The 21009-nt window shown below is 40.1% G+C and overlaps 1 protein-coding gene across 3 annotated transcripts in view; it reads left to right on the plus strand.

Annotated features, from left to right (window-relative positions):
* CPEB3 (cytoplasmic polyadenylation element binding protein 3) overlaps positions 1 to 21009 on the plus strand; it is a gene marked incomplete at its 5' end in the record, with an annotated part of 151874 nt that overhangs the window by 112422 nt on the left and 18443 nt on the right. For all 3 annotated transcript variants that reach the window (XM_080823314.1, XM_080823315.1, XM_080823316.1), the window contains 2 exons: positions 5623 to 5737; positions 15376 to 15557. In XM_080823314.1, coding sequence (XP_080679440.1) covers positions 5623 to 5737; positions 15376 to 15557 — 297 coding nt within the window. The remainder of the gene's footprint in view (positions 1 to 5622; positions 5738 to 15375; positions 15558 to 21009) is intronic.

The raw sequence follows: 21009 nt of genomic DNA on the forward strand, positions 1-21009 counted from the left end.
GCAGCATCTAAACTCCTGGAAACTGACTCACCTTTTTGTTAGGGAGCTATGTGGTAGAAATTAGGTTGAGGGGCGCCTGGGTGGCTCAGTTGGTTAAGCATCTGCCTTCAGCTCAGGTCATGATCCCAAAGTCCTGGGATCGAGTTCCGCAACCAGCTCCTTGCTGAGCAGGGAGCCTGCTTCTCTCCCGCTGCTCTCTCTCGTTCTCTGACAAATAAATAAATAAAATCTTTTAAAAAAGAAATTGGGTCGAAATGAGATACCAAATATGAATGTTCTTTGGAGAATCCAGACCATAATTATTGCTGTTATGGTGTTAGTTTTGGTGGTTAATAATAATAAAACAACCTCTTTCAGCATGGAAGAGATAAAGATGCCTCACAAACCACAAACTTGTTTATTCGTGATACTGTGGGGCACTCCAGTCATTCTGTGAGGTCTATGATGCTTAAAATAGAATTGCTGACAGCTGGGGTGGGCCTGAGTTCATTACCCGTGCAGCCGAGCTGTTGCAGCTGTATGTCAGGGGACCTAAGTTTAGCTGACTCATCCTGGCCATCAGAAGAGCGGCGATGCTGCTGGTTGCTCGGGAGAGCAGTCCTGGTGTTTCTGCAGTATTGCTTTTATGATTCATGTAGATTGAAAGGATTGTATGACTAGGGAGAGAAAAATGGAGACCTCCTCCTGAGTAGGAGTTTGAAGGGTATTGAAAAAAGAAAGAGGAAATAGAGGGTAGGGAGGCTACACCATATACTTTATGGGAAATTCAAGGGAAAGAAAACAGCAGGAAAGGGGTTTTGATCAGGTAGTTTCCTGTGCTGGCCACCAGATTGCACTGTTGACTCTGAACAGTTTGGTTGCTTTGTGGTGTGGTCTTGAGATGAAGAGATGAAAAGGAGTGCGCTAAGCAGTAGGACGTTCCTGTGTTGGATGTTTGTAACCTAAAGAGATGATCAGACAAGGATGAAATATAGGTGAGATGTTCAAAATGAGCTCAAGATACTGTTATTTACTTGTAGATAAATGTCTAAATTCTAAATAGTGGTCTAAACAGAGAATTCTAGGGCCGTAGGGTGGCTTGGTCATGTGTGAAGACTTAAACCCCTAAGGTTTATGTTAAAAAACTGTTCTTACTAAAGCTATGTGTTTTCTCTTACCCAGTTATTAAAGATACAATAAAAATGTATTTTATATTGAATTTTTACTTAGAGGCTTTTGCAAATTTTTGATGAAATTAATTTCTAAAAAATGATCTTATAGCTTCTTGTCAAAACAAGTGACCCACACTCTATTTCTTAAATTTTTTTTTTCCTAATACTTGGCCTGCTCTTATCCCTATGAATGACTTTTAGTTTTACATAGACTGATGCTTCGGTTTTTACATGGGACTGTAATTAAATATTTTATTCTTTATTGGTATCAAAATAGCCAAACATCTCTTTTGTGCAGTTTAGTCAGAAAGCTTTCAATTTTTTGAACTATTATTTATATTTACTATGCTCTTAACCACTTAAAGTAAATTTCTAGAAGAACAACCCTTTTAGAGCAATAGCAGGAAATAGGTGAGAAAAAGCTGTGATTGGAGTGAAGTTTCTACATTTTGTTTAGTTGGTTCAGCCTTGTTATGCCATATTTTGTTACATACTAAGAGTAAGATATAATAGGGCAGTATTACCAAAATATGGATATTAGTAGTTGTTATGAGAAAAATTTTGGAAATGCTGGATTAAAAAATATTTGAACAGATTTCTTTCCTGTAGAACTTCTTAGGGCCTTTTTTTTTTTTTATTCTGACATGTGTTTCTTTTTCTTTTTTAAATTTTTTAATTTTTTTTATAAACATACAATGTATTATTAGCCCCAGGGGTACAGGTTTGTGAATCGCCGGGTTTATGCACTTCACAGCACTCACCATAGCACATACCCTCCCCAATGTCCATAACCCCACCAAGGGCCTTTGATTAATATACACCAATAGGTGCCATGAAACTCCAAGAAGGAAGAGAACCTGTAACTTTTCCTAAACACTGCATGTCTGGCAGAACAACCCTACAGCCCTGCTGTTCACAGAACATACATTGGGAATCCTGGAATAGGAAAATGAGTGCTTTCAGTACTAACTGTTGATATGATTAATGTTACATTCTTTTAGGCTTCTTGAAGTCTGTTAGAGACATTCTATGGCATAAATTGATATATTAATAGCACCACCTTTACGTTTGGATTTTGTCTTTATCCTTAAAAAGATTTGCCTTTGGAGATAAGCAATTATGCAAGGAAGATTATTAATTCAGATATTAATTCAGATTATTCTTAAGAATTAAGAAGCAAGTAATCCAGCCAAAGAGTAGGTTTCATGATCCTCACCACAGCTTCCGTAGGAATACACGCTTAAAAAAGAAACCAAGGAAAAACCATTTTTGTTTTTTCTCTCATGAGTGCTTATGGAAGACAACATTCCATTGGGAGCTGTGAGGTTTACTAGAAAGTAAACCTTTCAGTCAGAGATCACAAGTCTGAGGCCCACAAGATAGATCTGGTCTGCAGTTAGTTTGGTTTAGCTGAACAGTGGCTTTAACATTTGAATTCTTTCTCAGCATAAAATTAAAACCTTGAAGTTCCACATAAAAATCTGAATTTCTAGCTACTTTTCAAAAATGGAAAAATCTGGCAACACATTCCCAAACAATAATTACTTGCTGGAGCTGAGAAGTGTGCTTCCTTTAAAAGGAACGTTTTACTCCCGGGTGTCTTTGCCGGCCTAACGACTAACTGTTCTGGTGGCTGTTAAGTTTGTGCTACCTGTCCATCGCTGTGGACATTTGGTTTTGCGTAACCCATACTATGAGGACATGGCATGGCTGAAGGCCAATGGGCCATGCCTCTTTCTAGAGTGACCTTTTTAAGCAAATGTGGTCAGGTTTCTCCAGGAAGGAGTGTTGGAATCACTGTCAGGCTCATGTAAGGGAATTTCCACCCTGTCTGATGAAGTCCTAAACTCCCAGGCCTCAGGATGTTGAGGCTCTACCGCCCAGAGTATAGCTTATTTGACAACGTACTGGAAGCTTGTTTCACACGTACACTCAGTGATGCCTATATATGTAAAGGCTGTTTTGCTGGGGGAAGTTTATATTGAATTAGAACAGAGCTCTAATTTCATCCAGTCTCAAAAATAATTATTAAATAAATGAAGATAATCAAAAAGCTGTTCTTTTATTTGTATTCTGCCCCTTTCTACAGTCTATTTGAGTCAGTTTAGAAAGCATGGTATTTAAAAGGTAGAGAAATACCTACATATATAAGTGAGGACCAGAAAATATATTCAAAGTGTAAGTCAGAAAGATAAAATATGGGTATCAGGCCCTGAGGGCTGAGAATAAACTTAGAAGGTGGAGAACATGCCTTATGTGAGAGCAAGCTTATATTTCAGAGGGAAAACAGAGTGTGAATGGAACTTCCCAGTGCAAACAGTACCACAATATTACTTTTTGCTTAGCATGTAGAATGTGCTGATGTTGGCCTATGTTGACATTTCTCTGATTCTGTGGTGGTGGGAGCTTTGGGGAGCTATTTTTCTTGTGGCAGCTGGGAAATGCAGGTTCTGTGAATAGGGTTTAATCATTACTGTCTCTTGAGTCTTCTTCCTGTATTTTTACCTAATCTATAATACAAGAATAGCTAAGGGAATGGGTTGTGTGTGATGTAACGAAGCAAGGGTGGGCGGGAGAAGAGGCAGTAATGAAAGCTCTCAGTGGGAAGGTTTGCGATCTTCTGGGGAGTTTTTCTGAGCAGCAGTAACCTACAGCTATTCTAGAAGGCTGCATTTTCTGTACTTCTGATTAAATGAAACCAGAACGCCATGGATACTACAAGGGAATTGTTTTCATTTGTGAAACAAAGTGACCCACAATTAAATTCAGTCATCACTAAATGATTGGAATTGTCTTATCAGGTCCTGAAACTGCCTTAAATTTATCAAGGATGAGGCTGGAAGAAGAGAGGGCTCTGTGTAGAAGAAGATATGTCCTACGTTTTTGTTAGTGGGGACATTAGAATCTTTGTTCTTACATTATGAAGAAATTATGTTTTTAATTAAAAATTAGTAGTGGGCCCTCATGAAGGAATTTAAAAGTGGTGCTTTATGGTATTCGTGAATCTGCCTGTGTGATACATGTCAAGGGAACAGTAATTTGGTCAAATAGATGAAATGTTTCAAGAGAAGAACAAGGATTATTTTTTTTTCCACATGATAAAGGTGAAGCAAATGCTTAAACGTTAGCAGAACTGAAAACAGGTCCATGTTTTCAGGGTCTACGGAAGAAATGGAGATTTTACTGCTTCTCACAAACTAGTGAAGGCAACAGTGTCATAAATGGCAAAAAGTTGGGGAGGGGGTGAACTTAGCAATCATAAGGAATCTGTGGACTGTTTCTAACTGAGCAATGCCAGTTCTCGAGTTGATTCAAGGTGGTTTGAAACTGTAATTGACAGATGTACTACCTTTCAAATGAGAGTACTTCTAGATACAAGTCAAGCCACATAAGAAATCATCTTATGTGTTTTTTTGCATTAAGTGTTGACAGTTGAGCCATGGGGAAAATGAAAAATTGTGTTGATACTAAGGAAATGAAAACTCAGCTGTTATGTTTCCTATCCTATCAGAGAGACTGGGAAAGGAGAGGTGTGTTCCCTAAAGATAGACATTGGTTCTCTGCTTCTACCTAGCTCATTTCTCGAGCACTTCTCTGGCTGAGTAACTGGTTGATTCTCAGGCAGTACTGAAGCTCTCCTTTTGTTATGGGAGGGTTTTTTTGTGTGTGTGGTTTTGTTTTAAGTTATTCTTTGATGATTGAGTTAAGGAGTGGAAGGAATATGTTTTAAGGTTACAATTCTGATGAAATACCTTGTTTTTTGTAGGCAGGAAGTCAGAGTACCAGTGAAGAGATAGTACCAAGTAGAAAGAAGTATGTCCATTAGATTTCTTTTTCTACTCTTTGAAAAATAACTTCAATTTCTAGGCTCACCTTTATTTAACCAAACTGGTTTAAGAAAATCAGATAAATCAAAAATAGATAACGCTGTGTGCTTCAGTATTTGATATTGCTGGTAATTCCATGCTAACCCGATGAGTGTTGATCTGTGTTAAACCATATTTCTGAAAGATGAATGTTTCAATTTTAGGGGTTGATAAAAAATTAAAAGCCAGACCTACAGATAATTTTTAGAACATATTCCTCATATTCCTGTTCCCTTTCTTTAGGTGAGCTCTTAAAAAGCTAAGTGCTGAACTATGACAGGTTATAAACAGTCTATCATGTGTTAAAATGGATCCGATTCAAAACCCCAAGTCTGTCTCTAAAAGTCTGCCTTTTTTCAAAACCACAGGTGGTTTCTGAAGGTTTCATGGTATATGTGTTAGAGTGCTGAGTAGAGTACCTATAAGTAGATCCCCTGAGTTCTGGTGAAAGGCACCTAATGCAGATAACATAAATTAATAACTGGATTTTGTTTGGGTTATGTATGTGTAAAATGCACAAATCAGCGGGTTTGTCTTTAGTCACCTTATTCTCATTTGGGGTTGATGGAAATGAAGTAAGGACCAAGTAAACGACTTTTTTTCAGGTGCAAATTCGACCATGGAACCTAAGTGACAGTGACTTTGTAATGGATGGTTCTCAGCCTTTGGACCCCAGAAAAACTATCTTTGTTGGGGGAGTTCCACGACCCCTTCGAGCTGGTGAGTGGAAATAGTAACACCACAACAAACAAAACCACCAACAACAAAATCCCCTTTGTATTTAGTCTTTAATATTTTCTAGGTTTCTGCTCAGCTATACACAATGTCCAAAAAGAAGTTTCACTGAGCTAACTCTTTCAGGATTAAACGTTTTCTCCCCAAATGCTTTATTTTCCTATGGTATGATAGTCAATTTCATTAAACTGTTATTTTGAAAGGATGAATTCTATTTAGTGTTCTCAACCACATATTTTAAAAATAATAACAATACATTTGGCAGTGTGCATTTTCATGCTAGTCAGCATTGTTATGTGTGACAGAGAAAGAAGTCACCCCATCAGAAAGCTGTCCAGCGCAGCTGTGTACCCCTCAGTGACAAGCCAAACCACTGCTTAGGAATTGTGTTGCTGGGAAGCAAACTGAACTCTTCCCAAGTGAAACAGATCCCCCCCTTTTTTAATGCACTTTGAAAAATGACTTATGTTCGAGCATCTTTATTACGACTTTCTAAAAGCTTCCCTGGTTTGTTTGTTTGTTTTCTTTTTTAAGTTGCTTAAATGACAAAATAATTGTGGGCTGAAACTGGGCAGAATCCTAACTGACTGGGGCATTTGAAGTGATGCTGAGCCGATGACTTCAATATTTAAATCCAAATATAAATCTAATCAGTTGCGGAACAGTGTTCTACCAGGAGAATAGAATAAAATTATTTGTAAGAATGAAGTTTTTAAAGTGCTTAAAATAATTGAGTTTATTTTTCAAAAGTAAGATGAAAAAATAAGGTCACTATTGCCCTGTAGTTGCAAAAGTGAAATGTTTTCTCTGTTATTCGTAAGCAGGCCGACTTCGTTCTAACTAAAAAAGAAAAGAAAAGAAAAAGCAGAGACCATTAAGATGAAGTAGTGAAAAAAAGAATTATACAAGAATTATAAAAAAAGAATTACAGCTATTTGTCTTTGACTTTGATGACTTCTAGTTCTGAATGTTCATCAGCTTTTCTAATGTATTTATTCAGATCTCAACTTAAGCACACTCCTGAAAGATAACTGTAGGCCTATCTAAAGTTATATTCATGTTTCCATTTTGAAGGACTTTAAAACATATTAATTGTGATTATGAAGTTTGTAATTTTACAGTTTTTCAGAAAGTCAAATATCTTTAGGTCTTGTTCTCACTCTAATGGAGAACTGTGCCCAGAGGAAGAAAACCAAGCGGCAGAGATGCCTCCCTTTTATCTGCTGTCAGAATAGAGTCTAGGAAGGGCTAACACAAACGTGAACAGCATCATGAGATGAGGGCAAATGTAGCCCTTTGTTTCTAAACTGCTTGTGTTTGGAAAAAAAAAATGTGGGTGGGGGCATGGAATATTCTGTCTTTTTCTAACTGGTGTTACGTTTTGGAGGAGAGAGGGAGAAGAATCCCCTTTGATAGTCTTTTAATTACATATGTATTCTAAAAGAATGGACATTTATTGCTGCATTCTAGTTATTCTTTTTTTGCAGTGAACTACAAGTACAAATTAGTTTTCATATTCTGGTCCCTCTCCATTTTTTCTAGTTGGGGATCTGAAAAAAAAATTCTGAAAGAAAAAGTCCCACAGTTATAAAAATAACAGAACTGGCTTTAACTTTTTATGTCTGTTTTTAAGTCACAGACACAAAAGTTTAGAAACTAAATTCCCTTTTTTATTATTCACCCTTTTTACTATTCTTCACAAGATGCTCCAAATCCTAGGGTTAGGCAAGAATTAAATTTAGTTGTCTAGTCAGAAATGGGATTTTGTGTTCCCTACCTAGATAGTATACCTTTTATAAGTCTCAAAGTTCTCTCTCTCTCTCCTTTTTTTTTTTTTTTAAAGTTAAACTAAAGCTTTTTGTTTTAAAATGGTTTTGTTTTACACTTGTGTGGGTTGTAATCTATATTCCCTTGGTCTAGTGAGAGTGTTCCCCCATGCCAACACCTCCCATAAGTGTAGCTAGTTTCTAGATGGCTAAGCAATCTATATTAGCATCTCAGCATTTTACTCCCTCTCCAAGCCTTCCAGATTGGAATCCATGTAATCTAAACAAAAAGAATTAACGTCTGCAGCTTTTATCCATGTGCACAGAACTGGGTTTCTTTGCAACACACTGAACTTTGTGGACTGATGTGTGCCTTGGAATAGAAGACTATTTTTAAAAGAATTCATTTTGACTCTGCTAGGCAGTCTTGAGTTGAATACAATGCAGTTGACCTGAACAATAAACATTTATTGAGCATCCCCTTGTTACTGGCACGGAGCCAGTATATGTCCATGCCAAACTGAATGAACATCACACTGTCGCGTTGAACAGGTCATCATCTACAGAATCAGAGGTTTCAGAAGAGAACCAGAAATGTATTAATAGACTGCTAACTCAGAAGTAATTGGATACTAAATTATATTCTTCAACACAGTGATTCTCAGATTTGGTTTTTAAATACTTGAGGGCATTTTTTATTAATTCTGGATGGTATTGTGGTCGTGGAATTCTGAAAAGTCTTAAAACTATCTCAGGCACTGTATGTAGGGTGACCCTAGACTAGACATGGTTGAATAGTACTCAACAGGTGAGACTTTTAGGTGTCCAGATTGATTTTCACCTCACCATAGGCCAAAAATTATCCTTTAACATGTTACAGTGACTTAAAATGTTATCACTCAAGAATTATTCCTTTGAATCTTGTGAGGCTTTTTCTCTTTGATATCTTCCCATTGTTAGATAGGAACTGTTATCACTAATAAATTATTCTAAATATAGTCCTTACCAAACAGAAACACACAAACCATTCTAAAGAAACAAGGCAAGCTGTTTTAAGCAGTATTGCCCTGACTAAATTTAAGTTGGTCCTTCCAGTCTTTTTGACAAGCCTGCCTTTTTAAAATACAGGTTGGGAAAAAAAAAAAATCATAGGCCTAAAAAAATTAACTTGAAAATGGGAAAATATCAATGGAAAATTTAGATGTTTGTCCAACGTTAGATTGCCTGATTGTTGGTTGCTCTAGGTTAAATACACATTCCTATCGTCTCTTGTCCCCTCCCTTCCATTGCTCCTCAGTGACACTGACAAGTCATGGGTGGTTTGCCTTGAGTCTGTCTGTGTTTTTCAGGTCTTGTTCTCCTTCCACTCCTCACCTCTTCCCACCCCCATCCTAGAAAAGGCTATAGGTAGACTCACCATGCCATCATGTGGCTAAAGTTTATGTGTTCTTCAGAGTCAGTACCAGGAAAGGGGTAGTTTGCCTGGTTCTCTACTTACTACCACCTGAAAGTACAACAGCATGTCGCCACCCTTCATTCAATAATGCAAACAACGTCTTCTGAATCTCAATACAGGAATAGCCCTAGTGTATTTCCCTGTGGCATAAGGACCTCTCTAAAATGCATCTCTTTGCTCTGAGAGGAAACGAGTGCCAGGCTTGATGATTATAGTTTATAAACATGAGTGTTCTGACCCCAGCTTAGACTCTAACCCCAAGAGGCTTAGATATCTAATCTGAAGACTGCCTCAGTGATCAAGCTTTGGAACCCATCTACTTCCAACTTTAATCATGCCTGGGAAACCCTCAGACTTCCTTTCTCATTAGGGACATGTGAGCTGTTCTTCCACTTCATGACTTTCTTCTGACAGTTTATCTAACCAGGTCCTGCAGAACAGATCAATCTTGAGAGATTGCTCAGCTGAGTCCCTGGAGCCTACATTTGCTCATCATCTTTGGGTCTCCTGCCTTTCCCATTGCTCTGATAAGTCTTTCCTGTCTGTTTTTCTCCTACTAATATTCTGCGATGAATACTGAAATTTCCTTCTCTGCCTCCCCCCCACTGACTATTATGAGGATGGCTTTTCTGGGAGGAAAACAAAACAATAAAAAAAACTTTTGAGGTATGGGGCGCCTGGGTGGCTCAGTGGGTTAAAGCCTCTGCCTTCGGCTCAGATCATGATCCTGGGGTCCTGGGATTGAGCCCCACATCGGGCTCTCTGCTCAGCGGGGAGCCTGCTTCCCCCTCTCTCTCTCTCTCTGCCTGCCTCTCTGCCTACTTGTGATCTCTGTCTGTCAAATAAATAAATAAAAATCTTTTAAAAAATGCTTTTGAGGTAAATACTTAGTGATGTATGCATACATTTAGAGAACATTCTAAATTTTTCTAAGGGCACTTATTTCAGACATTCTGTATAAACATTCTGGTAGTTCATATGTATTAGGAACCACATCCCGATTTGTGATTTAGGAAATAGGAATATTGTAACCATATCCTTTTTTCTGTTGTTCTGTGAAGCAGTAGCAGGCAGAAATCATACCAGGTTTCCCAGTAGTAGAAGTTTTTTCTTTCACCAAGTCCAAGTTCAGTATAAGTTGTCCCAGATAAACTCCAGAATTGGAACACTGACTTGATTGACTGGATTTCCTTTAGGGTTAAGGATTTTCTTTTCTTTTTTTTTTAAGATTTTATTTATTTATTTGACAGAGAGAGAGATCACAAGTAGGCAGAGCAGCTGGCAGAGAGAGAGGGGAAGGCAGGCTCCCTGCTGAGCAGAGCGGGGCTCCATCCCAGGACCCTGAGATCATGACCTGGGCGGAAGGCAGAGGCTTAACCCAGTGAGCCACCCAGGCGCCCCATGGTTAAGGATTTTCTAATGCTAGTACATGCTTGTGTTCTTTCTCCCCCTGAAAAGCTAATGCTCACCCACAACTGATGTCAAACTTTGCCATGTCCTTGGCAGGTTGAGTAACATTAGCATAAAGTTGAAGTAAGACTGGGACAAATTGGTGCTTATGGAGCAGAAACCAGGCCAAGTTAATATTAAGCAAAGATTTATGAGTAGCGAGAAAAGCACCCCCTGGGCAAAACTAAACATTTGAGTACCAGTCTCTGCTGAGCTTTGTGTTCAGAGCTCTCATGTATGTTTAACTGCCCTGATAACCTTGTGAGTTTGTAAGTGGTAGACTTTTCACTTTAGTGATAAGGAAGCAGAGTTCCAAGGGGCTGATTAGCCAAGGCCACAATAAGTAAAAATGCCAAGATTTAAACTCCGATTTCCAGACTTCAAGTATGGATGTTCTTTGCACAGAGCAAAGCTTCTTCATCAAGCTGAGATCTGAAATGTTGTCTCAGTAACATTTTTAACAGTCAACTTGGTACCAGTCTGATTTAATCAAGTTCAACACTCAATCTCTCTGATGTAGTTGGTTTTTCATACAACTTATTTGAAAGTATTCTTAACTTCCCGACATTTGAGGCAGAGTGGAAGCTTATGAGCACATTTCCTCCACTTAAGATGTCTGAACTGCCCTGTGAACCAATGCAGCAATTGTGGAAAACCTAGACAGTCTAGCTTGTAGTTGAATTGTCCTTTCTTTCTGAAGTCCAGACCTCTTCATCCACCTGAGGTGCCTTATACCTCTTTCCCGTCTGCTTTGTTCTTATCTCCAAAGGGAAGAAAATGTGGTTTCTAGATTCATAGTTTAGAATCTGGAAACCTGAATGTGTTGATATTTCCCTGGAGACTTCTCATTCCTCCTGTACCCCATTTGGTTCTCATAGTGTCTCAGACTTAGACGCTGCCTGTGGCTGGCTTTGAAATATAATTAAATGATAGGAACAGGATCCCGGTGTAGGGTAGGATATAAGCGTCATCATGATTTTCTCTCTAGTGAACTAAAGTCCCTTTCAGTTCTCTGTGAAGATTCAGAAGCAAATCCAAGGAACCATAATTGGGGTTTAGATTCAATTTCAGAGGCATAGTCCCCACAACCCAGAGGAATTTATAGATTTCTAGATGCTACACACAACTGCAGTGTTCTGTTTCCCTCTCCAGCTGTGGCACAGTAAAGCTCATCACAAGGGCCAATATGTAGGTTAGAGTCATAGTAGTGTTGCTGTTACCTTTCATGAGAAGACTTGAGTTGTCTGAAGAGCACAGAGCATCTCATCCAGAGTATAAAATGCCACTGGATATGGCTACCAGACCTGCTCATTCCCACCCCTGTGGTGACCAGAATACTGTCCGAATAGTAAGGAAAAAATAAAAAGTAGTCTGAAAATTCCTAGCCTCCACATGGACGCTGGCTATGCCTACTGTCACTTCCATCTGTCTGAATCCCAGCCTCCACCCATATGCCCTGCTCCTGGGAGCTATGCTGTCCCTCCTTCTTCAGAGGATGGTTTAGAATGAGGATTCACTGTCAGAGGCTTGGTAGGCAGTTTGACTATATTTTCTGAATAAGACATGTCCTTGATCAAAGGCTCACATTTCATGAGGAAGGTTGAGATCACAAGATTTAGATAAATCCATGAAGGTTTTAGTTGATTTTTGCCAGATCCTTACTGCCTTTCTTCTGTTTTTCTCTTCTCCTCCCAGATAGTCAAAGTGGGTAAGCCCTACTCATGGCTTAGCTTCACCCACGTCAGAGGAAGGGTATCCATATGGGTATCTACTGTATTAAGTGGTGATATTCACTTTAAAGAATCCTTTAAAACCTAGTCTCTAAAACTAGTTGTACATTTTGACATCTAGAGGTGAATTTTTATGTTCTATATACAAAAGTGTTCCAGATTAGAAATTTTTAGGATTTAAGGAAGGCTTGTTCTGTGTTTCTGTTAGTCACCCATGTTGTGGATGAATTAAATTAGTCTCTCTCTCTCTCTTTTTAAGGCTGTTTTTACCAAGCATGGCAACTTTTCTCAATAATTAGAAACTCTGTTTAGTACTTAAATAACACCACTCTGGTGTTAGAGCCCAGCATGAGGTTAGCCTGCAGGAAGTGTGCTTTTAGTGAAGATTTGCTGATTGAGTAAAGGACCAAATATAAGCAGCAGTTGTTTGACTGTTATTTACTTTTCTTCAAGGGTGATCATAGTGTTAGACCCTCTGTAGTTAAAACATGGATTAGGGTAGAAAGAGAGATGGGAAATCTTCATACTCTTTCCCAAAACAACTCTTCAGTCACCTCAGTTTCTTCTAGCTTCCCAACAAATTGCTCTTCACATGAGTGAGATTTCATTCACTCAAATGTCTGCAGACTTTTTGGTGGCCAAGAAAATGATGGTATATAAGGTTATAAGTGGAAATGATTTGTTTATAATTAGCTTATGTGAGTGAGGGTTTGCTTCCTATCGAAAGTACTTAACTGCCAGCAACATCAGTCATGACCTCATCTTTGGCATGTGAAGATGATTTTCTAGCAGCTAGATTCATGAAGTAATAGAATGTTTGTGCTCTGGAGGGCACCTTCTCTGACAGCCCAGGATCCCTAAAATTCCTTTGGAGACCACTATGCTGTAGAAGAACCTGTGGTTATAGTAACTTTCCTTAGCTGGAGCTTCAAGCTTACAGGTGGTAAATGTTCTTTCTAAATCGGATGCATTCCTGAGTCCTTTCTAAGGGTGGAAGACAAGTGCCAGTTAGCCCCTTGCCAGCATTCTTCTCCTGGCTGTTCACCAGGCTGATGGAGTGTTTACTCTCTTATGCCATTCCATGAGAAGCTTGGTCTTTGGAAAATTGGGGTTTAATTTCCAGTTCCTGAGGTTGCTTGTTTTAATAAGTCCATTGACCAACAACAGGAATTCATTAATGACTGAATTTAATTATTTCTACTTTCAATGTCTTGGTCTCTGTCACTGGAATACTATTAGCCATGTGAAGAAGTCCTCAAGCCATCAGAGGTTGTTGGGCTAAAGTATGAGGACCCACTGAACTCTGATACCCAGAGTATGTGCATGATTCTTATTGCATAATTTGAATGAATGTGATTCCTGGATCCTGCCCTAAGACTGCAGTCAGAGTCCACTTGGGCTGTAATCAGCAATGCTCTTTGGTTGATATGACTCGGAAATTCTGATCATAATGGAATAATTGGGATGGCTTTCTGCTGTTCTGTCTTCAGTAGTACCTATTCTAGGGCCTAGATATTGCTAACTTATTATTTTCTGAAAATTCCAGAACCTGTTGGTTGCAGATCAATCTTCTTAAAAACAGGCACTTAGAAAATAATCACCAATATTAGGCAGTCTGGTATGGAGAGAAATTTTGGAGAAGTTAAGTAGAAAGACATCCTTTCTGTTAGCAACAAAGCTTTTCTTACCGGCTCAGCAGCTTCATACTACAGAAACCAGTAATGCTTGGCTTTCGTTCTGTTCATAGAAATCTGGTGGAGGGGGGTGTGCCTGGGTGGCACAGTGGGTTAAAGGTTCTGCCTTCGGCTCAGGTCATGATCTCAGGATCCTGGGATCAAGCCCCACATCGGTCTCTCTGCTCAGCAGGGAGCCTGCTTCCTCTTCTCTGTCTCTCTCTGCCTGCCTCTCTGCCTACTTGTGATCTCTGTCAAGTAAATGAATAAAATCTTAAAAAAGAAAGAAAGAAAGAAATCTGGTGGGGTTCTTTTACCATTCAGCCCTTCAACTCTGTGTCTGGTACAAAGTTCCTCCCCTACCCCACCAGCTTGGGCTGCTTTCCTTCTCCCCAAATACTGATTCCCTTGGAGGTCTGTTGTGTGATGTGACAGTCTTTGCACACTGGCTACAACCCAGGTCATCATCCACCTACCCTGTCTTCTCCTTTCTAAATATCACATGTAGGTGTTTGAGGGAAGTAGGTTCTTGGGTCATTCCCCAGGGCTAAGGCTAAGTCTTCTGGACTTAAGTCATATGAGTAGCCTGAAAGAAATGGTCATACGTGGAGGAAGTGACATCCAGTATCAAGTAAACAATTACCTTCAGGCAGTTTGGATCCAGGTAAGTAATTGCTACCTGTCTCTCCTTGACACCATTGGTGAGGATAATTCTAGGATATCAGACCTTTGGAATGGTCCAATTTCCAAATGCCTTCTGTATAGGTGTTTTGTAAATATACCAATATAAAGGTTTATTTAGAAAAAATGTGGCAAGGAGTTTAGACCAGACCTCTGGATTTTTAGCAGAGTACAGGATGGGTGTATTTTTACTGCCTTCATACTTCCTGGTACATTGTTTTAAGTGCTCAATAAATGTTCATTGCTACTATTATCATCATCATCATTATTATTATTATTATTATTTAGAATTCAGTGTGAGAGGCTAGTGTGGAGATTTCTCAGTTGGAATAGAATATACTAAAAAATAAGTATAGTATTTTTTTTTCATTGTAGAGATTTATCTTAAGGTTATAAATTTGTTGCCTCCAGTTAAAATGAGCAATTAATTCTTTCTATAGCTTAATCTTAATATAGCAGTATGACTTTAATAATTGCTTTCAGTCTTAGAGGTCAGTAAATAGGGCTGTTTATAATTGTTAGTGCATTGTTTGAAATGCTTTGCCTACCCAGGGCCCACTCCAGTGGACTAAACAGAAATTAGAACAGTAGGATTGCCGATAGATCATTCCTTTTATACTGTTGTTGAAGTTCTGATTATGTAAATTTGTGTGTGTCTTATGTAAATTCTTAATTTTTTTTCATTTTATTTTAAAATATGAGGCGCTTCCTTCCTTGAGTTGTAAGACGGATGTGGACATCCCTCATGATACCTAACATGGGTTTTTCTTTTCTTAATTATACTGCATGATCTTTAAATAGTTCTTCCTTCTCCTGGGCAAAAGTACCTTCTAAACATTTATACCAAATTGTGTTTATTTTCTTGCAGTTGAACTGGCAATGATCATGGACCGTCTGTATGGTGGTGTCTGCTATGCCGGCATCGACACGGACCCGGAGCTGAAGTACCCCAAAGGTGCTGGCCGTGTGGCGTTCTCCAATCAGCAGAGCTACATCGCAGCCATCAGCGCACGCTTTGTGCAGCTCCAACACAATGACATTGACAAACGGGTAAGCGACCGCTCGGGGCATAACTGCTGTGGGAAAGAAACGAAGTTTATTTTCTGGGCCCCTGGGGAGAAAAGCACCTCGTGATCATAAGTGAGCAGCTTTACCTTACATGGTATCAGTCCATGAGTCCCTCTAGGCTGCCTGAAAAAGAGAGTACCCACAGTATGCCAGGCGTTAACGAACCTTCTGCCTCACCCATCCCCAGGGTGATGTTACACTTATGAAAATAACCGTGCAGAATTTAGCATACCCAACTGGTGCTGTTTAAAGGGTGATGCCAACAGTGCATTAACAAAGGTTGCCAGCTAGTGACCTGTTTGACCCATGTGGTGCTCTTAAAACAAGTTCACTTTGGACTCACACTAAATGTTAATGTTCAGGGAGTATACATAAAATTTTGAAATTCTGATTTCTCTTAAAATTGCAAGATCACACATTGGAGCCAGATAACTGCTATCTCTTTCAGTCCCCTCCAATTCCCTATAGTCCTCCAGGTCCCTGTAATCCTGTTCATAACACATACGCATATGCCTTACCTGCACTCCTGCTTCACGGTCTTACCTGCCGGGCCACTAGAGGTATCCTGATTTGCTCCTTCTGATCTAAAGTGGGGACACATGGCAGAATGTAGGGAGCTGGTGTGCTCAGTTGGTTTTGTGAACAGACATAGGTCTAAATCCCTGAAATCCCAGCTCTGCCACTCTTTGGAAGTTTGGGGAAATAGAAGGTGGTAGGAGGAAATAATCTGAGACCTATGTTAATGGATTAATAGAACAAGTAGGAGAACAGATCAGGTATTGAACACCTCCCTTTGCAGTCGTACAGTGGCTGTTAACACTTCCAGCAAAGGATGTTCTTGGGGCATATGTTAGACTAGAATAAATAAAGTAAGGAATATGTTATTGTGTTTTTTTTTTTTTTTTAAGATTTATTTAAGAGAGAGAGTGAGGGAGAGAGAGTCTTAAGCAGGCTCTGCGCTGAGTGCAGAGCCTGACACAGGGCTCGGTCTCAGGACCCTGAGATCACAATCTGAGCCAAAACGAAGAGTGGGATGCTTAACTGGCCAGGCACCCCAAATATGTTCTATTATGACATTTAATCTCTACTCTCTGTGGTCAACTTTGACTAATTTTGGGTAGCTGACTCAAGCTTCTTAGTGTAAAGTTTCGCAGGCGAGGTAAACACAAGACCAGGCAAGGTAGGTGCAAGGCAAGATTTATTAAAGGCACTCTCCAGTGAAGTTTCAGGGCTCCGGAGAAGGGGAGCCAGGAAAGTTGCTCCGGGAGGAGGTGGGCACCCTCAGGTAAGGTTCCTCGACTCTGGAAAGGGGAGTGGGGGAAGTCACACTGGGAGGGAGTTGGGGGTCTTTTATCTGTTTCCTGCATAGGTATCGGGTTACCTATGGAGACATGACCTGGGCATACATCCTTTTGGCGGGAGAGTCAAGGGTTAAGGAAAGGCGGGGTTGGGTGGGGGGGTCATTTTTCTTGTTCCTCCTGAATTCCTGGAGCCCACTGATCTCAACACTTAGAAGGTGAAAGTTTCAGTTGGTAGATTTTTAAATATTCAGCAAGTTATATTTTTATTAAGACATAAATCTGATCAAATTTCAAAAGCCAGTGCCTAAAATAAACAGTTGCTACATTACTGGGCTCTTTAAAAATAAGTAGTGGTGGTTTGTTTGTTTTTTAATCAAAATGAACAACAATTCTTTTTCAGAATTTTGAAATACTCTTTGAATTAATGGAGAGGTATGATAAAGATTCAGCTCCATTCCTAGTTTTCAAGTACCCACAGTGTCCTGACCTTCCCCTTTCGTAGCAGTAAACCACCCGCCCCCCCACAGACTGTAAACTCCGCAGAGACAGGCACGGTGTCTGTCTCATTCTCTGCTTCATTCCCAGTGCTTGCTTACCCATTGCTTGATGTGTAGCTGGAGTAGTAGGTGCTCAATTAACCCTTGTTGAATTGGCAAATGATTATACTTGGAGGATTTTCTTTACTGCTGCTGATGCTGGGTGGACTTCCTTGTGCATGCACTTTTGTGAGGCTAAGACACCAGATTTTTAGACACCAAACATTTAGACGGCTATGGCACTCACCACTGGTCATGGTGAGTCATAACCTTAACCTGTAGAGCCTTGGATTCTCTTCTGTGTGCCTTCTTTGTTCCTCTCTGCAGCCAGAACTAGTGATTGGATGGGGTCGTACTAGGGACTATAGAGAAAGCTCCATTTCCCCATGCTTCTGTCTTTCCTTTGCCCACAGGCTAACAACCTCCTGGCTTATTCCTTAATGGAGGGAAGTACATTTGCCCCAGGGAATATGGCAATCTTTGAGCACCTTTTAAAATCACAATAAATTCAGATGCTATTTGTTTTGTTGCCCACCCCTGCACCTTCCCCTGCTATACTCAGGCCCTTAGTGTTTCTTCCCACAAGACTTGGACCTGGGTAGAATAGAGAGAGGTAGTGAGCACGATCATAGGCCATGCTTATGAAAATGTATTTGGAACATCAGACTTCTGAGGACTCAAGAAAGCCAGTGACTATTTCTGCCTACTGCATTTGGGTTAACTGTACCTTCCCTCTTGTAGAGAAGTCCTTGATAAACATTTAGAGTAGCAGCCAGTTGTAGTGGAAAGAGTATGGAGTTTCGAGCTAGAATAGATTTCAGTACTTTTAAATCTCTGCTGCACTAGTCACTGGTGACCCCAAGTAAGTTAATTAATGCCAGGAGCCTCAGGTCCTCATCAGTAACTCCCTCCGGGGGATGGTCTGAAGAATAAATGAGATTTGAGCATTGAACAGCCAGAACTGTATGACCTTTGGATAGATGTTTAGTACCTAACACTTGATGGTTAACAGTATTCATTTTGCTACAAACACAGTTAATACTGATGTTGTTAATATTACATAGCTTGAATTTTATCAATTGCTCTCTGAAGATGTAGTGAACAGACAACCTGGTTAGTGAAAAGAGCACGGGGTCACATACCTGGATCTACATCTGGTCCTGTCCCCTGTGGGGTGTGTGACTTTGGGTAGGTCACTTAAATGCTGAGCTTCAGTGTATAATGAAGGCAGTAGTAATAGCCCAGTGGGAAACCCGGAAGAGGAAGCAATATATACAACATAACACACTGTACGTATGTATAGTGGGACTGTTGCCACAGTCACAAGAAGGCCACCTCCATCCGCCTGGTGTCTAGAAGGGACCTGTCCATTCTGCAGTGGCCAGAGTTGAGAATCGTCTAAGGGAGAGAATTAGAAATCATTCAAAGTGGCACAGCCCCTCCTGTCCTCTGCCTCCCATGCTCTTTGTTTGCCCTGCCTAATATGGAGACCATTTTCTTCATTATGAGAGATACAAGCCAGCTTCCATCCTGAGGTAGGCTCCCCTTTCACTGTTCCTCTGTGAACATTACCCTCCCTTTCCCCAAATTGTTACTCTGTCCTCTTGCTTTTTTTCTTAATTTGAATGTAGCCAACAATACTTGATTTTTTTGACTCTGGCATTTTGAGCCTCTGTTAACTGAACCCTTCTTAGATGCTTTTTAAAGTTCATCCCCAGTTCTGTTTTTATTTCTCTTTCTCCTAAAACGTTAAGTTTGAGCTTTCCAGAGAGCCCCCATTATATAGAAGCACATCAGTATTTCCATAGGTAATGCTCTATCTCTTGGGCGCTCTGTTCTTGATTGTCTACAGAGAATTTCTCATGAGGCACAACCTTCTTTCCTGAATAACCCCTTTAAGTTTTTAGCAATAGTCTCATAGCTAAGGTTTTGGAACTTGCTGTCCTAAAAGTCAGGAGCAGATACCTTCCTATGCCCATAATCCCTTTCCCTTACTATTGCAAATTCCAAGATGCTACGGTCATATTCTCTTTCTTATGTTAGCCTACAGTTGCCTTTAAACCTTGACTATTTTAAATAGCATCAACCTTTCTTACCTTTCCAGTCAGAGGAACTTCCTTTGTTGTCTGCATCATTATGAATACAGATACAGTGCAATCAGTGAACTAAAACAAGACAGACGCTACAGATAGCATTTTACGGGCCACTTGCTTGCTCTTAGCCCTTTAGCCCTTTCATTTTTGCTCCATATGGAGAGTGGGAGAGGGTCCCTGGCACAGCAGCAATGCCAGGAACCCTGGAAGTTCTCGGACTGTTTGCAGGCTGTGCTCTCAGGTTGCAGCTTTCCTAGGTAAACTGGGTGGGGGGGGGTGCATGAAGAAGAATTTAACTGGTGTATTTCCTTCACATCTTTTGTATCCAACCAGCTTTTCTCAAAAAAGACCTCTCTTTTGCGAACTTAAATGTTTCTGTATTTATTATGTTGTTCTTGCTGCTCTTCGGCTAAGTTTTTAGATGGAGTGGTCTACAGAGAAAATACAACCTTTGTGGGTTTGATTTTGTCTCACCACCTCAGAGACTTTTTGGCTTTATGAATGTAAATCTTCTGACCCATGCTCTATGTGTAATTAGAGTCCGCCAAGACTATGTGACTTGTTGGAGTCGTCTGATGAATCCACACCTCAAACTTCTTGCCGCGGTCTGGCTAGCAACCGCAGGACTCCCAGAGGTGGAACCGGCTTCTGATGGTACTTCCTTACAGAACTGCCAGGATCTTGACTCCGCCGCATGTGCCCAGAGGTCTGAATGGGACTGCTTGGCTCACAGGGGGTGCTCAGTAAATGTGCGGAATAGATCAGGATGATGTATGGGAGAACAAGGACCAGAAGCGACCACAGAAGGCTCTCGGGGATACTGGAGTGAGTCACTCTCATCTCTCACTTGCATATCTAGAGGAGGCTCCCCACTGGTCTCCCCAGTTCAGCTTAGCCAATCTCCAGTACATTCTTTACATAAAACCGGAGTGACCTTTTAAAATCATAATGTCCTCCTTTAAACCTTTCGGTTATCTTCCACTGCCATTAGGATAAAGGTCAGAATCCTTAATTAATACTACCTCCATTCCCCTTCACTACACTGCACACGTCTTTTGCCTTAGTTCTCTCTTCTTCCTCTTGAGCCAATCATAACTGGCCTTTTTCTCTCTTTTTCAGGGTCATTATACATACTGTTTCTTCTGCCTGCCTAATACCTACTTTTCCTTTGGGTCTCAGCTTAATTATAGTATTTTTAGGAATCCTTTCTTCATGGAGCTTACATCTCCATCATAAATCATTGTCATAATACCATCTACCATTCCTTTGTGGCTTTAGATACCTCTGTAATGAAATATTGCTTCATTTAATGTCCATCTACTCTGTTAGACTATACAATCTATGAGAGCAATGACTGTCTTTCATGTTAGCTGCTGTATACTTAATACTTGACACGTAGTGGACACAGTAATTATTTGTTTTCAGATGAATAAATGAGTGAGTTATTGAATGAGTGTTCACTGAGAGGTAGCTCAGATGGAACCCCTTAGATAGCAACCTTTGG

This window comes from Martes martes, assembly GCF_963455335.1.
Source record: "Martes martes genome assembly, chromosome: 14".
Lineage (NCBI taxonomy): Eukaryota > Metazoa > Chordata > Mammalia > Carnivora > Mustelidae > Martes > Martes martes.